The sequence below is a fragment of the Phaenicophaeus curvirostris genome, chromosome 15 (genome assembly GCF_032191515.1).
Source record: "Phaenicophaeus curvirostris isolate KB17595 chromosome 15, BPBGC_Pcur_1.0, whole genome shotgun sequence".
Taxonomy (NCBI): Eukaryota; Metazoa; Chordata; class Aves; order Cuculiformes; family Cuculidae; genus Phaenicophaeus; species Phaenicophaeus curvirostris.
In genome coordinates, this window is record NC_091406.1 from 11,937,769 (window position 1) to 11,953,488 (window position 15,720).

Genomic DNA, 15,720 nt, shown 5'->3' on the forward strand with positions numbered 1-15,720 from the left:
TCCTTACTGCTTTCTCATAACTTAGGAGGAAAGCAGCTGTTGTTTGGTACTGTAAAGTTAAGAAACTTCCAAGTGGAAGTTCAGATTTCAAAGTGTTTTCCAGATTTTCCCTCTGATTCCAGAAGGACTCTTTAGGAGAAATGTGGCGTATTCTAGAGTCTTAAGATAAAATTACAGCTGTCAACCACATAGTTTCATTTTCCCAGTTTTACATCAGTGTTGTTTGATTAATAACAAATTTATTGTTGACTGACTCAAGAATAAATAAAACCATTGAAAGAGGGACACTATAGTCTAGATGCAACACAAGCAGTTAATAGAACAAGCAGTTGCAAAGATCTGCTTGTTTTGGAGATGGTTGAGAAATGGCATGTAAGATGTATTTCTCTGCTACAAAAGTATATTTATTTCTCCTTTGAAATGTATCGAAGGCAATACAAACCATTTCAGATTGTTGTAATCATACACATCAATGTATAGCCAAAGCCCAAAGAAGTACTTATATGCAAAGAAAACTGACCTTTTTCTGTATTTCAGCAAAAGAAATGCATCCTGCTCTGCACCACACGTTTTCAAACTCCTTCTGTTCATGCACAATTAACTGCATCGGTATTTTCAATATGGCACCCTGTAAACACTGCATCAGCGTAAGAAAAAACAATTCAAATACTGGTTTCTCATGTCTGCCTTTGAGATTCTTTGTGAGAAAATCCTTTCTTGGCTTACTGGAGTAGCAAATAGCTTGTCACCATCAGTAAGTAGCCATCTTTTCCATCTAATAGAGGAAAAGCTTGAGAGAGTGAAGGAGGTGGGAGGAAAGCAGTAAACACGATTTTAACACATAAGAAAAAAGCCAATTGGAAAACAGATGTGCCTTGAAAAAAGAAAAAAAATAGCATCTAAATTAAGCATTTCCCTTAACAGACGTTCAGGAACTGCATTTGAAGGAATCCTTTGGAATAGTACAATTTAACTGTGCATGGGGTTTATGTGAACTAATAAAGCAGCAGGCTTTACAAGTGCAATAGATGAAGGCTAATGCACTTGAGGAAAATCAGTGGAGGTACAGCACAATGTGCTGGAGAAAGCATTAGATGGAGGGTTGTCTAGTGTTTTAACGGACAGCAGTGAACCAGGATTTCTGGCTATTAATCCCATCTCATATGACCTGGGGCAAACTACATAATCTGTATTTAAAATATAGTACTATTGCTTTAATGATGGAGGGCTGGGGAGCAGCAGTCTGGAAAGCAGGATGCATAATCAAGTATGTTGTGTTTATTCCATGCATACTGAACTCTGAGTAACCCTTGCAGTAGAAGGAGTTTCCCTGGCAGGCCGAGTGGGGAATTTGGCCTTTCTGTGGCTCTGCAGCTTTGTGTATTTGCTTCTGTAACCATTGATGATCCAGAAGCAGAGATGTTGACATTAAAAGAGTAAAGATGCGTGAAAATAAGGACGTTGTGAAATTGCAGCATCTTAAGGCAAAAAACTGTTGTGTTGGCATTTTCAGTGGAAACAATCTGCTTTAAAATCAAAATAAATATTTTAGTTTATTACAGTGACCTAGAAAGTTTTGTTTTGAGACATACAAAATGCATATCTGTATTTCTAAATGGGGAATTGTCTTACTGAAGCTGAAAGTTAACCCCTTGCTCAGCACTCATTGCTAGGCTGCATTTTTCATCATATGGATCATGAAGTAAACTCTGCAATATATTAAAGAAAATACTCCAAATATCCCCAGCTAGAGGGAAAAAGTGAAGGGAGTAGGGCTGAAGGCAAGCTCTGTGCAGCATTTCTCCAAGAAAGCCAAAATCAACATCATGTTCACTAAACCATCAGTTGCTTTGTTTCTTGGGTGGAGCTAAGCATTCTGTGATTATTACAGTGGAGTGAACACTGCCAACTAGAATGCAATGTAGGGCACTGCAGAAGAGGTATGTGAGAAGTAGGGACAACACTAAAATGTGCACATCAGTTCAGTGCATGTGAAAATGCAAGCTCTAGGACTAGTTTCAGCAAGTTGTCCAGGTATCAGGAGAGGGATGCTGTTACCAAAGTCCATCCAGAACTCCTGCTCATACTGTAGAAGCTGTATAAGTTCTTGAAACACCAGAGTCCTGGTTTCATCCTGTGTTCATCCTGCTGCCTTCTAAGTCTAATTTGAATAAATTACCATTCAAATTTTGTAGGCAGCTGTACAGAGGAGGCTGATAACTTCCAAATACATTTTGGCTAAGAAATAATTTGCTGAGACCAATGGCATGAGGTTTAACAAGGCCAAATGCCAGGTCCTGCTCTTGGAGCACAGCAACCCTATGCAGTACTACAGACTAGGAGAAGTCTGTCTAGAAAAGCTGCTGGGAGGAGAGGGACCTGGGGGTGTTGGTTGACAGCGACTGAACGTGAGCCAGCAGTGGCCCAGGTGGCCAAGGCAGCCAATAGCATCTTGGCTTGGATCAGAAACGGTGTGACCAGCAGGTCCAGGGAGGTTATTCTCCCTCTGTACTCGGCACTGGTGAGACCGCTCCTCGAATCCTGTGTTCAGTTCTGGGCCCCTCACCACAAGAAGGATGTTGAGGCTCTGGAACGAGTCCAGAGAAGAGCAACAAAGCTGGTGAGGGGGCTGGAGAACAGGCCTTATGAGGAGCGGCTGAGAGAGCTGGGGTTGTTTAGCCTGGAGAAGAGGAGGTTGAGGGGAGACCTCATTGCTCTCTATAACTACCTGAAAGGAGGTTGTAGAGAGGAGGATGCTGGCCTCTTCTCCCAGGTGACAGGGGACAGGACAAGAGGGAATGGCCTCAAGCTCCACCAGGGGAGGTTCAGGCTGGACATCAGGAAAAAAATTTTTCACGGAAAGGGTCATTGAGCACTGGTACAGGCTGCCCAGGGAGGTAGTTGAGTCACCATCCCTGGCGGCATTTAAAAGACAGGTGGATGAGGTGCTGAGGGGCATGGTGTAGTGTTTGATAGGAATGGTTGGACTCGATGATCCTGGGGGTCTTTTCCAACCTAGCGATTCTGTGATTTTTTTTTTCCCTTGGTAGTGGTGCTGGTGTGTGGTGGTGACAGCCTATTACATTCACTTACTATTCACTGCTATTAGTTGCCACTTATTTTAAGTGCAGGTAGAGTTCACATTTGTTTTATATTGGTATGCAGCTTTTTTCCCCCCTTTTGGTGGTGCCTGAGGATTCTTTAGAAGACCATGTGACAGACAGAGGTCTCCAAATTAGACTTGATTACCTTGAAGATAAGCTTCCATTTGGAGCTATGTTGTCCTGATGCGTCAGCAAGTACGGTCATATAGATAGTATCAGGCAATAAAATCTTTACAACACACCACATGAACTGTATAGATAAAGGGAAGTAACTATGGTTTTGGTTAGAGAAGTCCCAAAGAGTAGTTGTAATAATGCCTGTCTTTAGGGATGTCAGTAACTAACTTTATTAGAATTACAGTTTCTTTTTGTTAGGGACTTCTAGTATAAATATATGGCACAAAGACATACATAGAGGTATCATCTTTAACCCAGTTAGCTTTTGCTAGAAGTCTCTGCAGATAAGGTTGAATTGTATCTTTGATTTTAGCAGCTTTTTAAAAGTTGTCTGTATTAGACAAAAACCATTGCGGTTCAAAATGTTGCATAGTTGCATGTTGCATTCTTCACAGAAAGGGTCATTGGGCACTGGAACAGGCTGCCCAGGGAGGTGGTTGAGTCCCCTTCCCTGGAGGTGTTTAAGGGACGGGTGGACGAGGTGCTAAGGGGCATGGTTTAGTGTTTGATAGGAATGGTTGGACTCGATGATCCGGTGGGTCTCTTCCAACCTGGTCATTCTATGATTCTATAGTGGTTCTTAATAGAAACTTGGTATTTCAAACAAATCTTAATAGTTTTGTGAGAGCCAAATTGATAGTAGCCAAAATTAGTTTTACCCTGTGTTCTCAGATTACATGAGTCAAAATTGACGTAACAAAAATCTTCAAGTCTTCTGTTGTAGTTGTTAATAAAATTTAAAAATCAAGATAGCTTCCTGTTTCTGCCATCAGAGCCCTTACCAGTGAATTGGAAGCAATTGGTAGCATTTAGTAAAAGATATGTAATTAAAGGGAAGAATCCCGAAGAAAGAAAAGAACAATTAAATTGAAGTTGCTGGTATCAATCTTACCGTAAAACCATAACATTTTAGTATGTCTGTTAAGGATCTTGGTTTAAGAGGTGGGATGTGTACCAATGAAACTTCTTGTTGATCTGGAAAATGTTACAGGTCCAAGTCACCTCTAGTCCAGAAAGGTTATGTGAAATTGGAGCAAGTGAAGAGGAATACTTGGTTAATAAGAGGAAGAAGTCTGTCACTTCAGAAGTGTCTAACAGAGTTTGGCATGGCTTAGCCCAATTTTTTTACATTAGCAAAAAAGAGGATGTAACTACTTTCTAAATCACTTTGGGGTAAAATCAGAGGAAGGACTTCTGCTTAAGAGAAGAGGCAATGCTGGCACAGGTACAAAAAGGCTTAAATTAGCCATGCTTTAATTTAAACTAGTAATTAAAAGAAGAATTTTGCTTACCAGGGGATAAATTGCCTGCCACGGTAACAAAGACAAGAAATTATATAGAGTGCTATCGGTTCTAAAAGAGACTGAAACAGAGATTTCCCTCCCTTTTTTTTATTTTGATGCTTCTGAGTCCAGGAGTGCTGATTTGATTTACTTGGGTGTTGGACTCTGAAGAGACAATAGGAAATAATGAGTTCAGAGGATCTGTACTGAGCCTTCAGCTTGCAGAAAATTTGTTCAGTGAACCTGAGCTAGGTACCACCAGCTCAGATAGCATGAGTATATTTCTGCTTTTGCTCTCCAGAACCTTGTTTATAATTATCAGCTCAGTCTGTTTTGTTCTTTTAATATAGATCATAAAGTGTATCTCAGACTATGATTACAGGGAGCGTTTTTCAGTGCCAGAGACACCTTGCACCAGTAGTCCACCAGCTGCTTGTTCCCTTTCCATGCCAATACTTGCAAGCTGTTGGTGTGATCATGGGAAGAACTGGATCCAAGCACTGATCCAGCTGAAAAATACCTTTTAACTTTATCTTTGGTATTTTTAATTCAGATCAGGCCCTTGCTGTGGTTGCTACACTACTTCATGAATGGCTATGCTGGCACAAAGCAGGTGGTGGCTCCAGAAGAGCTGGAAATCACTTGAGCAATTTAGGCAACACTGTCATATCCTCAGGCTGCTCTCCTGGAAGGACTACTTGCCATGGTGATGATGGTGCCATTCATCATCTCCTCCTCTCTCTTGTAAGCCATGTTGCACTGGCCGGGCCAGACCTCAGCAGTGCCATTACGGTAGCACTGGAGATCAGGGACAGCACGCGGCGGCCGCAGAACCAAGCACTTCTTACACGAGCTATGCTTACAGAGCTTGTACAGCTAGAATGAATCATTTGGTTATCTTGCTGTCTGGAAACTACCCTTTGGAGATCCAAACAGACTAAAAGTTTTCCTGGTAGAATGTGTTGGCAGAAAACAAATTTCCTTCGAGGGATTCCCCAAAATACTGGAGTTTTGGAAGATCTGTGCCTTCCTGCCTTGCAAATGTTTCTCTCTCTCAGCTTCTGGTAGGATCCTTTCTTTCCTATTTTTGTTAGGCAGATTATCCCCATCAGAATGTCGCATATGGGGCAAGGACAGAGCCTGTCACTGGCAGAAGTCCTGTAAATCTAGCTGGTACATTTCTGTTAAATATTTGGATTCTGTACCAGCATTGTTTTTTTAATAATTCAACTACATCTTGTTCCACTTTTCTACTGCTTATGAATTAGAATAGTAACACCTACTACTCTGCTAAATGGATACTTGGTAAGGCAACATTATAATAGGACTCCCATGCAATTGCACATTACATTAACACCAAATGAGTTCATTCTGAATTCACTGTGAATGATTAGTCTGAATACCAAAGGAATTCATGATCATTAGCCATTTACTATGGAGGGTTGCTGAATAATTGCCAGATACAGCTGTATTAAGGATTTACAAGCTTTCCTGATCAAGTTCTGTAATGAAAGAATCATTAAGCGTAACTTCTTTTCACTAGAGTGTTCCTACTTTTATTCTGAATCTGTACTCCTTGTTCAATTGCATTCTAATTCTAAAAGCACTTCAAAGAATAGTCAGTGTGGTTCATTCACTAATAGAATTACTTCCCTTATCTCCATTTTGTCTTTAAGTATATCTCAGTTGGCTTTATACAACACATCTGAAAGGTTAATAAACTTCAAAGCATGCTGGGAGACATTCAAGGGCAGGGTGACTCTGACATGACAAAAAGAATGCAAAAGCATTATATTTATGACTTTGTGGCAAGTAAATTCTGAAAGTAAAGATATCCAAGGTCTTTGATTTGGTTCCTGAAATTTCCCTCTGTTCCTACTAGCATTTGAAGACTCAGCTGTTTTGCATATCAGAGGTAGCTGACTTGGATGCAGAGGGAATTAGCCACTTGCTTTAGATGAACTTTTCCTTTGGGTATAAGCTTCCACAGGAGTTCTACTTCTTTGACAACTTAGTCATGCTGACTGTCTACCACAGCCACACAGTTGCTGCTCATGTTATCCTGACAAATTCAAGTAGGGTGTTGAGCCTCTTTGTATAACTTCTCCTTGTAGCCAGCAGTTTGATTCCTGCTTGTAGTCCTGACAATATGCATTCAAATTTGATATTTGTTATGTGTTGGTGTTAGATCAGTGGCTCAGGTTTCAAAGTTAGATAAGCACAACCTTAAGTGTGGGGGTTGTTTTGGGTTTTTCCACCACTTGGTAAGACAAATTCAGTGTAAAAAGCCTGTGCATCTCAGACCTCACAGAATAAGATTATGCCTTTTCCTTACATTCTATCTGCAAAATGATGCCCACCCCCACTTGGGTTTCTCTGCAGTCCCTGAACCCGCTCAGTGGGTTTCACTAATGCCAGTCTGCCACAAATAGCATTTGCAAATAAAGTTAGATTCATTAAATTATGTTGAAGTGTTGGTGTAGATGTTCCCACTGAATTCAGGGGAGCCAGCATTTGGCTTCTGATGTATAATAATATTTAACAAAATCCATATGAAGCAGTCTTGTGTCCTGTTGGTTGCCAGGATAGCAATACAAACGAGTTTGGCAAAGGCTAATATTGTACGATATTTCAGCGATGCTGAAAACCAGTGCTTAGGAAATCATCTTTATTTAGAACTTTGTCCCAAAATGAAACCTATGAGCAGTGGCACAGGGTGGGCCTGCAAGCCCTGCCATTCCCTGGGTGAACTCAGGGTTCTGGCAGGACTGAGGTGGGCTCAGTGCCGGAGGCTCTGCCTGGTCCGGGCCCTGGCAGTTGGCCACCAGATGGCAGGCACAGTCTCCTCCAGAATAATGAGATTTTCTTTGACCTACATAGAGAGCAGCTGCATCTTTCTCCACTGAAAATGAGATATACTGCCAAGTGTGCTGGACATAGTGGTCACTTGCTGAAAGCTGTTTTCGCTGTTTTCAGCTTTTACACCTGAAGCTTTTTATTCTTTTGCCTTTCTCTGGTATGATTCTCACCTTATGCCAGGGACAGATCTTTTGTTTTTTTCCACTGGTCTCAGTTACAGCTATTAAATCAATTGGATTTGAACTGATTTCTATTAAGCAGATGTATAACATAACCAAGATTGTTTGCAGCAGTGTGCAGGTTCTACATTGTAGTAGTTGGAATGGATTAAATACACATAAAGTGTTTGAAATACATCTGTACAGAGATAATTTTGGTTTAATTTAATTGTTTTTTACTGGATGTTTCTGGAGATTTCTGCAGAGTTTAGGTCAGTGCCCAGCCCACCAGTGATGAAGCACTTCTGTATCAGCATGCAAAAGCAACATCACATGCTCACAGCTCTGAAAAGGCAGGAAAGTCATGAATACTGTAAATACAAAGTGTAAGGTTATTAAACAGATACTGGTTTTAGCTAGAACTGAAGAGATAGGGACTTGGATGACGCACCGTAGCTATTGTGCAAGTGACTGTAACCTCAGTCAAGTCAGAGGGCCTCTGTTCTTTATTATTCTTGGAGTAAATATCATCCTGACTCAGTATTTGAAAAACTACTGAATGAAAGTCTTTATTCACCAATACACTGTTGAATTTCATTATAATTTGTAACAAAAAATGCAGGAATGAAAATAAGGATTTGTTTCAGAATAAGTGAGCAGAAACATAGCTGCAAATTCACAATGCACAGTAAGAACTCTTTTGCACAGACAGGTACAGATGAGGGCATCTTTGCTTGAAACTTGTTCTAAACTGGTTCTGGTCCTGTGCAGCCAGGCAGAGCCAGCATGTTTGTGAGCACTTCATGGTTTGGATGGATGTTTGTAACCTGCTCTAGAACTGTTATGCACAGCATGACATACAACACCTTGGGAGTGAATAAACTCATGCTTAGTGTGTGGTGAGAGTGACCCACCCAGTCAAGTAGTTATTCATTGATAATTTACTGTATTACACACTGGCTCTATGCCCACCACATTCCCACTGCAGTCAAGCTTCAAGTATTGCACAGTGTCAGCATTTTTATATCTGATCACAAGAAAGTTATCAATATAATCTGATCTTTAGAGAGAGAGAGAGAACGTAAAATCTCAAGTACTGTCCATATAATCTAATTATCTTTTTCCTGTTTCACAGAACCATGTCATTTTTCTTATCCAGTGTGATCTATCTTCCAAGGTCCATGTGGTGTTACTACGCCAGTGCCATTGTCCCACAATAAGTTTTATGTAAACGGTAGAATTTATGGCTTGAGTTCATTTACCTTCTTCACCGGGTTGTGCGTGCCTCTCTGGAACACTGAGCACAGTGCAATACAAAGGCCTTCAGTGCTCAGCTAACCTAAGGACAGTTCCACTGGTCACCCACTCCCGAAAACCACAGTTCGGGCTGGACGCTGATTATTTTTCAGTATACACCGTGCTGCAGGGAAATGACAACAATCTTAATGAGGGACTTGCTCAGCCAATTGTGCTGAGCATCTGTAAAGATTCTTGTAGCCCATCGGTTGGCAAATGTGAAACTCCCTTGGGTGACTGAAAGCAAATGGTTGCTCAGAGCTCTCATTGTTTGCTTCTAAGGGTTTGTTTATTATAAGACTGTTTAAATTAATGTGCCATCCTGTGGACACTGGGTTAATGCCTGGACTTAGAATTTCTTACTGGCTGCATCATCCATTCACTATATCATCAGCTCTGACAGGTCACTTTTCCTCAGTATTTCAGCTTCCTCACATATGAAATAGACTTGATATTTTCCTCTAAATGGTATTTTTGAATTGTTGTACGACTGAAATTACTAGGGGGTTCTGCCTCTACTAATGGCATAGAGGTTACACTGTTGTAGGAGCTTTACTGATATCCACTTCGCTTTACCACAGCAATGAGAACTTAGGCTTCTGTGTATGTGCAACCACTTCATTGTTTTCCATGCTAATGCTGTTTATACAGCTAGGGCCTAAGGATCTGGGACCAGCTGATAAAGTTTCCTTTTCAGTTGTCTGCTCCTGCACAATTGGTCCCAAGTTCAGCAATCTTGAGATTAAGCTGTAGGAGTTTTATTTAAAAAAATAAGTGTCAAATATGGTTGTGGGACAGTCACAATCAGTTCACGAGCACTTTAAAATCAAAAGGGCAAAGGAAACACTAGTAGTGAACGAAGTTTCTCTGTTTCTTCCCTGAACCTTATGCATTTGTAACTGATACAGAACCCCCCAGTTTCATACTTCTCTCCCACAGTCTTGTATTTTGAATGCTAATGACGGGACAAGGAGAATCTTCACAGAGGGAGGGTGCATGGCTCTCTTCTATTTCAAGTGTGGAGACATGCTTTTAATTGCGTGTAGACAGCAGATGGTGTGGCTTTTATGGCATCATGAACTCAAACACAATAGAGTCAGCTACTGCACAGAATGGTAGAATTTAAAGCTGAATAAGTATGGGGAGACTGAAGGGTTAGGGGTTGGAAGGCAGTAATTCCTAGGGCATTTGTCCCATTTTTATTTTACAAGTTGACCATGATTTTGTTATGCTTCACTCTTGTTCACTTCGTATCCGTTCTAGAAAATTACGTTCCTGCCAGGAACATAGACTCAAACAAATAGTCATCAGTCAGTGTGTTGTTCTGGAATCCCTCTCTTTTTTTCCCCATAAGGAAAAGTTTTGAAACTGCAAAAATTTTCCTAAGGCAGGAAATGTTTTCCTGTGCAAACCTCACATGCCTAATGTATTCTGTCTTTGTTTTAAAGGCTGTATAACTTAGGACAGCAGTGGCTTTGTATAAGACAAAGCAGCTTAGTAAGTAAAAGAAAAAAAAATACAAATTAGAAAGGATATTTTCATTGAGTTGCAACATATACTGACAAGTAATATGCCATTAAATATATAGGTGTATATAACAAATATATATAAGTTTAATAAAACTAACCCACCCTCCCCCCAAGAGATACTAATGTAAGGAATTAGTGTGCACGCTGGTGTGCTGTGACAAAACAGTGGGATACAGGCTGTCTTATTTCTAGCTCTTCTTGAATTTACTGCTGGTGTGATGTAATCTACATCCAGTCCCGAATCTTTGAGCCTACCTCAAGACGCAGGCAGTAATGGTCGTACAAGACAGGAGCCACAGGAGGCAGGATTCACCTGGAGGCACCAGTCTATATCAACTCACTAGAACAGTTTGCAAACTACAGTGCATTCTCCAATATGCAGGATTTAGAGCACAGGCTGAGAGAGTGTACAGCTGGCTATGTAAACTCAATGTTATCGGTAATAAAACTGTGAGATGTAGCAATGCTGCTTATTTGTATCATTTTACAGTAAAGCTATAGCATGATTTATGGTATTTTGTTTTATTGAAGTTTCATTCTGTTACTGAAGTTTGTCTCATCTCTGACAGAGTGGGGTATAGATGAGTCTTATCAATAAGAAATACAGGAATGTTAACATAGAATGTATTAATTCGAAAGTATGCCAAGGCGAAGAGTGGTGAAGCATTTAATCACCCAGACTTCATTCTTGTTCTTCTGGTCATTTTCTTGACTCTAGGAAGATGTGTTCTTTTGTTAGCATGCGACATTAAAACCCACTTCGCGTTCAGCAAAACTTGTTGAACACTCTTCTATGTTTCTCCCCAAATTTATTACTTTAATAAAATAAAATTGCAGTCTGTTGCACCACATTTCAATCTTGGGAATGTTTTTGTTCAGATTACAAATTATCAGCCCGTGTTCTTAGCCAGTGGAGCTATGCCAGTGCAGAGCACTTGGGAATTTCCTGCACTGCTGTCTGTGAGGCAGTGGATGCACGGGGCATAGGACACCTCCTGTATGCATTCTAAATTACCCAGCAGACTCCCTGACTTTTAACATATGGTTATCTTACACAAATTAGAACTGTGCTTTTCCAAATATTTATAATTTTTTTGAACTTTGTGGAAACATTTCCTAAGCAATACAAAGCACTGTTTGTTTCTTGATATTAAATAAGGGAACACGGTTCCATGGACTAATCTAATGTACCATTATTACATCCTGAATGCAAAATTACTGGAATTTTGAAAGTAAAAATATATCACTTTATTTAAATATGCACTAAAATGAAACGTGAGCTTTGTCCTTGATTTCTGCTGATCTCTAGTTTATTGTCAAGGATGTATAATTGAGTTACAACCTTAGTTTTCATACAGGTCAGTGGCATCCATGCTAATGACTCACATATATTGTAAAAGTATAATTCCCAGGGGGTGTTGGTATAGGTAGGCTGAATGGTTTGGGCTGGTGTATAAAAAGGAGAGCCTCAAGGCATCTGCATTTACCCATTCTTCTTTGTTTCAGCTGCTGTTCTGCTTTACCAGCCACATTACCAGGGCAACATGGCATTTGCAGGCAAATACGAATTCGAATGCGATGAGAACTACGATGAGTTTGTGAAGAAGATTGGTATGTCCGGGGTGTAAGTCTTAAAGACTATGAATTAGTTAAAAATACTTGTATCAGAAGAGGTTTTTAATTGAAATGTGCTTGAGATCAACAGGGGCTAAGACTGATAGGAGTGCTCTGCACTTCAGCAAGGAGGTTCAGTTTTCATTCTTGCAAGCTCTGTCAGCCACAGGAAATAGTCGTGTTCTACAGAAGCAGTGTTATTGCTTAGTGGCAGCAGAATGAAGGGACAAGGTGTTTGCAGCATGAAGGTCACTTTTTCTGTCCTTAGAATTCATTGATGGGAGTATAAATTCGGTATGAAAATGCTTGTCAAAATCTTACACAGGAACAGGGATGCTAAAATCTATATGCGTAAGTTCAGTGCTTGTATTAATTTACTTAAAAAGCAATACTGATGTGCAGCTGTAGAGCAAAGAAAGAAATTCATATACATTAAATTCCATGCATGTGTAGATTCTATACTTTGCATCTGTACATGCATTCTGTGTATCATTTCTCAAGGAAAAGAATGCAAGACCAAAACATTATTTTAGTAAACATATTGATACACCTGTATCTTCCTTTATATGAGTAGTTAAACTCAAGAGCTTTGATACTGCTGTAAAAAAAGAAAAATACCCAAACCAGATGCTCAGATATTGATGTCTGAGATCAAGCATACTGTTAGCCTGCTTCAATTCAAATACAGCTGGTAGGCTATTAGGTTTGATAAACTGTATGTTTCTGTTGATTAAGGTCTCCCCAGTGACAAGATTGAGTTGGGAAGGAATTGCAAAGTAGTCACTGAGGTGGTGCAGAATGGAAATGACTTCACCTGGACACAGCACTTCCCAGGAGGCCGCACCATGTCCAATTCATTCACAATTGGCAAGGAAGCAGACATGGAGACGATGGGTGGTAAAAAATTCAAGGTAAATTAGTTTAGCTCTTAAATTCCATGCTGTCTTATTTTTTTGGTTTTTTTGTTTTGTTTTTTTTTAATTTAGGATGAAAGTCAAATTATCTCAGGGACATCTTCCTTAAATTGTTTTGAGTTTTTTTATCTGTCCTGGCTTGGAAACATAATTTTTTCCCCATTTCTTGATGTCCCTAGGAAAATATCTAAATCTGATTTTAAAGACAGCTGGAGCTTCAGAACTGTATTTACTAATAAAGAACAAGGTTAGAGCGTTAAGCACCTACTGGTGTCACAGTTCAAGCAAACATAAGGCTCATCAAAACTCGGAAGAGTTGGTTGTCAGCTGTGTTGTTGCCCAGCACCATACAGCAACTGCAGAACTGAGGGGATCCCTGGCTCTGCCTATGCCTGTTGGCAGCACTCACCTTTTGAAGTCACCTGTGCCTGAGCCTGAAACAAAAGACTCTGTAAAGTGAAGGGGGAAAAATACCTCTGTATCATCCTTCCTATTGGAAGTAAAAAGCAACTTGCAACTTAAGCAGCCCCTAGCAAGAAGGAAGATGACACAATATTGATCTGCTCCTGTCATGGAGCAAATCTTGATAGAAAGCCTGCTGTAAAATGATTGCTTTACTTAGCTTATTCTTTTCGCATCTACTTGAAGGGATAAGACAGCTAAACTGTGCATTTGTTAGGTGTCTGGAACCTGACCATAGATAACTGGATTAACACCTTATACATATTGAAGTGATGGGAGGACAAGTGATTGCATCAGGGTGTGATGACAGAACGGCAATAGCATTGCATGATTTCTAGAATGCTTTAGTTGCCTTTCTGATTGTGAGAGGAAAAACACCCATGCCTTTGGTTTTGAGAAATCTTTGTGAAACCTAACTGGTAGAATAAGGCACAAATTTACATGGTCAATTTATTGCAAACTTAATTTTTATATATTAAAAAGTCCATTCTCTCCTTTTTGGCCCTGGACCCTTCTGCAGTCCCAAGCCTATTAAATAGCCAAAGATTGAGGCACAGTAAATGGCTCAGCAGAGAAACCGCTGCCTTTAATTATAGCATCACTATAAATACATAAACTAGCAAGATGGTGTCCTTGTAGCTGGTAAAAAACATCCACTTGTCTCTTCATTTTGCCTATACATAAGAATGCTACTTCAGAATCAACTCATGCAATCATGCCTTTGACTTCACTGTCAAGAGAACTACATGAAAGGGACTGAAAGAGAAGCATAGTCTGTAGTTAGGTCATTTCTAGAGTTATGAAAAAATATTTGCATAGATATAGAACTTGTATGGTGAACATTTTTCTGTTTAAATTGTGAACATTTAAGAACTAAAGCACAAAGGTTTTAGTCTTGTTCATTAAACTGCATGTGTAATACACAACATCTACTTTTTTAAAACTAAAAACTTTAAGCATCAGGTGTACAGATGTTTACAGTGTATGTGATAATATAAATGCCAGTAACCCCAGGGAACATGAATCCTTTCTTTATTACAGGCAACTGCTAGAATGGAAGATGGGAAAATTGTAGCTGATTTTCCAAACTATCATCATACTGCAGAAATTTGTGGAGATAAGCTGATAGAGGTGAGTTCTTAATTACCCTGACTAGTTTATAAAAAAAACAAAATACAAAAATAAACCTTCTAGAGCTGCAAGCTTAAAATTTTCAGTTTAGAAAAAATCTTTAGGTTAAATAAAGTAAAACTATTAAAATACTTTCTCCTTCACTCTAGATACTACAGTTTTGTGCAGGTTTAATCAAAAAAATTAAATGAACAAACTTTTCATCATATATTTTCAAAAACTTGAAATGTAGATCTTGCATCTCGGGGATAGATACACAGCTTTAGAGCTGTGAGACTGGAACATTCAGATGGAAATATTCCCACGCTGCCTTGTCTTTGTGCCTATACCTCAAGAAGAGAAAATAACGTGTCTAAAAATTTTCACCTGCTACTTACATGTTTCTATAAAATTACTAACTTTATTTCATTCTTGTAAAACTTCCTAGCTGCACCTCCTCACAGGGTTTCTGTAGAGACCTATTTCCTTAGTCTTACCAAAGGGAAAGTAACCACCAGAACAAAACACAAAAGAGCTTGGATTTCAAGTAGTATCCTATTCTATCAACCATATGGCAACATAGCTTTGGAAGATTACTGGAACTACACTACTTACTTTCAACTTATAAAACAGACAGGATTGTCAAATACAGCTGTTTTCCTGAACTGACTCCTGTCTATGCTAGTTATGTACATCTGAGTGCATCTTCAACAGAGACTAATCAGAAGTTACTCTATGGATCAAGAAAGGACACTTTCCCTCCCTGAAAGTAATGGCGTTGGTCATCTCTTGCTTTTGGAAAGTGGTTATCTCACTTGTCTGATAACTTGGAGTTGGCAAAGTCATGTTTAACATAGGATACATTTAAGTTATCCCCAAATACTTCTTTATAATTTGTGCGAGAATATTTTTGCACTGTGTGTTTCGGGTTTGACAAGGACATTCAGCTTACTTTCTAGATTATGTCTTCTACCAAAGGGTAAATGTAGCTTCAGTAAAGGACAGGTTCTGCACACTAGCCCACAGGTCTTTTCATTTGTGACACTGAGGCTGTTCAAACAAATTTCTGGTTTGTTCTGTATTCCAGATTTCTAATGTTTGTGGTATAGTCTACAAAAGGACCAGCAAAAGGATTGCCTGAGGCTGTAAAGCCAGTCTCTTCCAGAGCTCTGAAAACCAAACAACAATACAAATAAATAAACTAAAGTTCTGAT

The 15,720-nt window shown here is 39.5% G+C and overlaps 1 protein-coding gene across 1 annotated transcript in view; it reads left to right on the forward strand.

The window, feature by feature from the left end:
* FABP6 (fatty acid binding protein 6) overlaps positions 1-15,717 on the forward strand; it is a 35,926-nt gene extending 20,209 nt beyond the window's left edge. The window contains exons 3-6 of the mRNA XM_069868985.1: positions 11,913-12,017; positions 12,756-12,931; positions 14,438-14,527; positions 15,594-15,717. Coding sequence (XP_069725086.1) covers positions 11,913-12,017; positions 12,756-12,931; positions 14,438-14,527; positions 15,594-15,647 — 425 coding nt within the window. The 3' untranslated portion in view covers positions 15,648-15,717. The remainder of the gene's footprint in view (positions 1-11,912; positions 12,018-12,755; positions 12,932-14,437; positions 14,528-15,593) is intronic.
* The last annotated feature ends 3 nt before the right edge of the window (positions 15,718-15,720 follow it).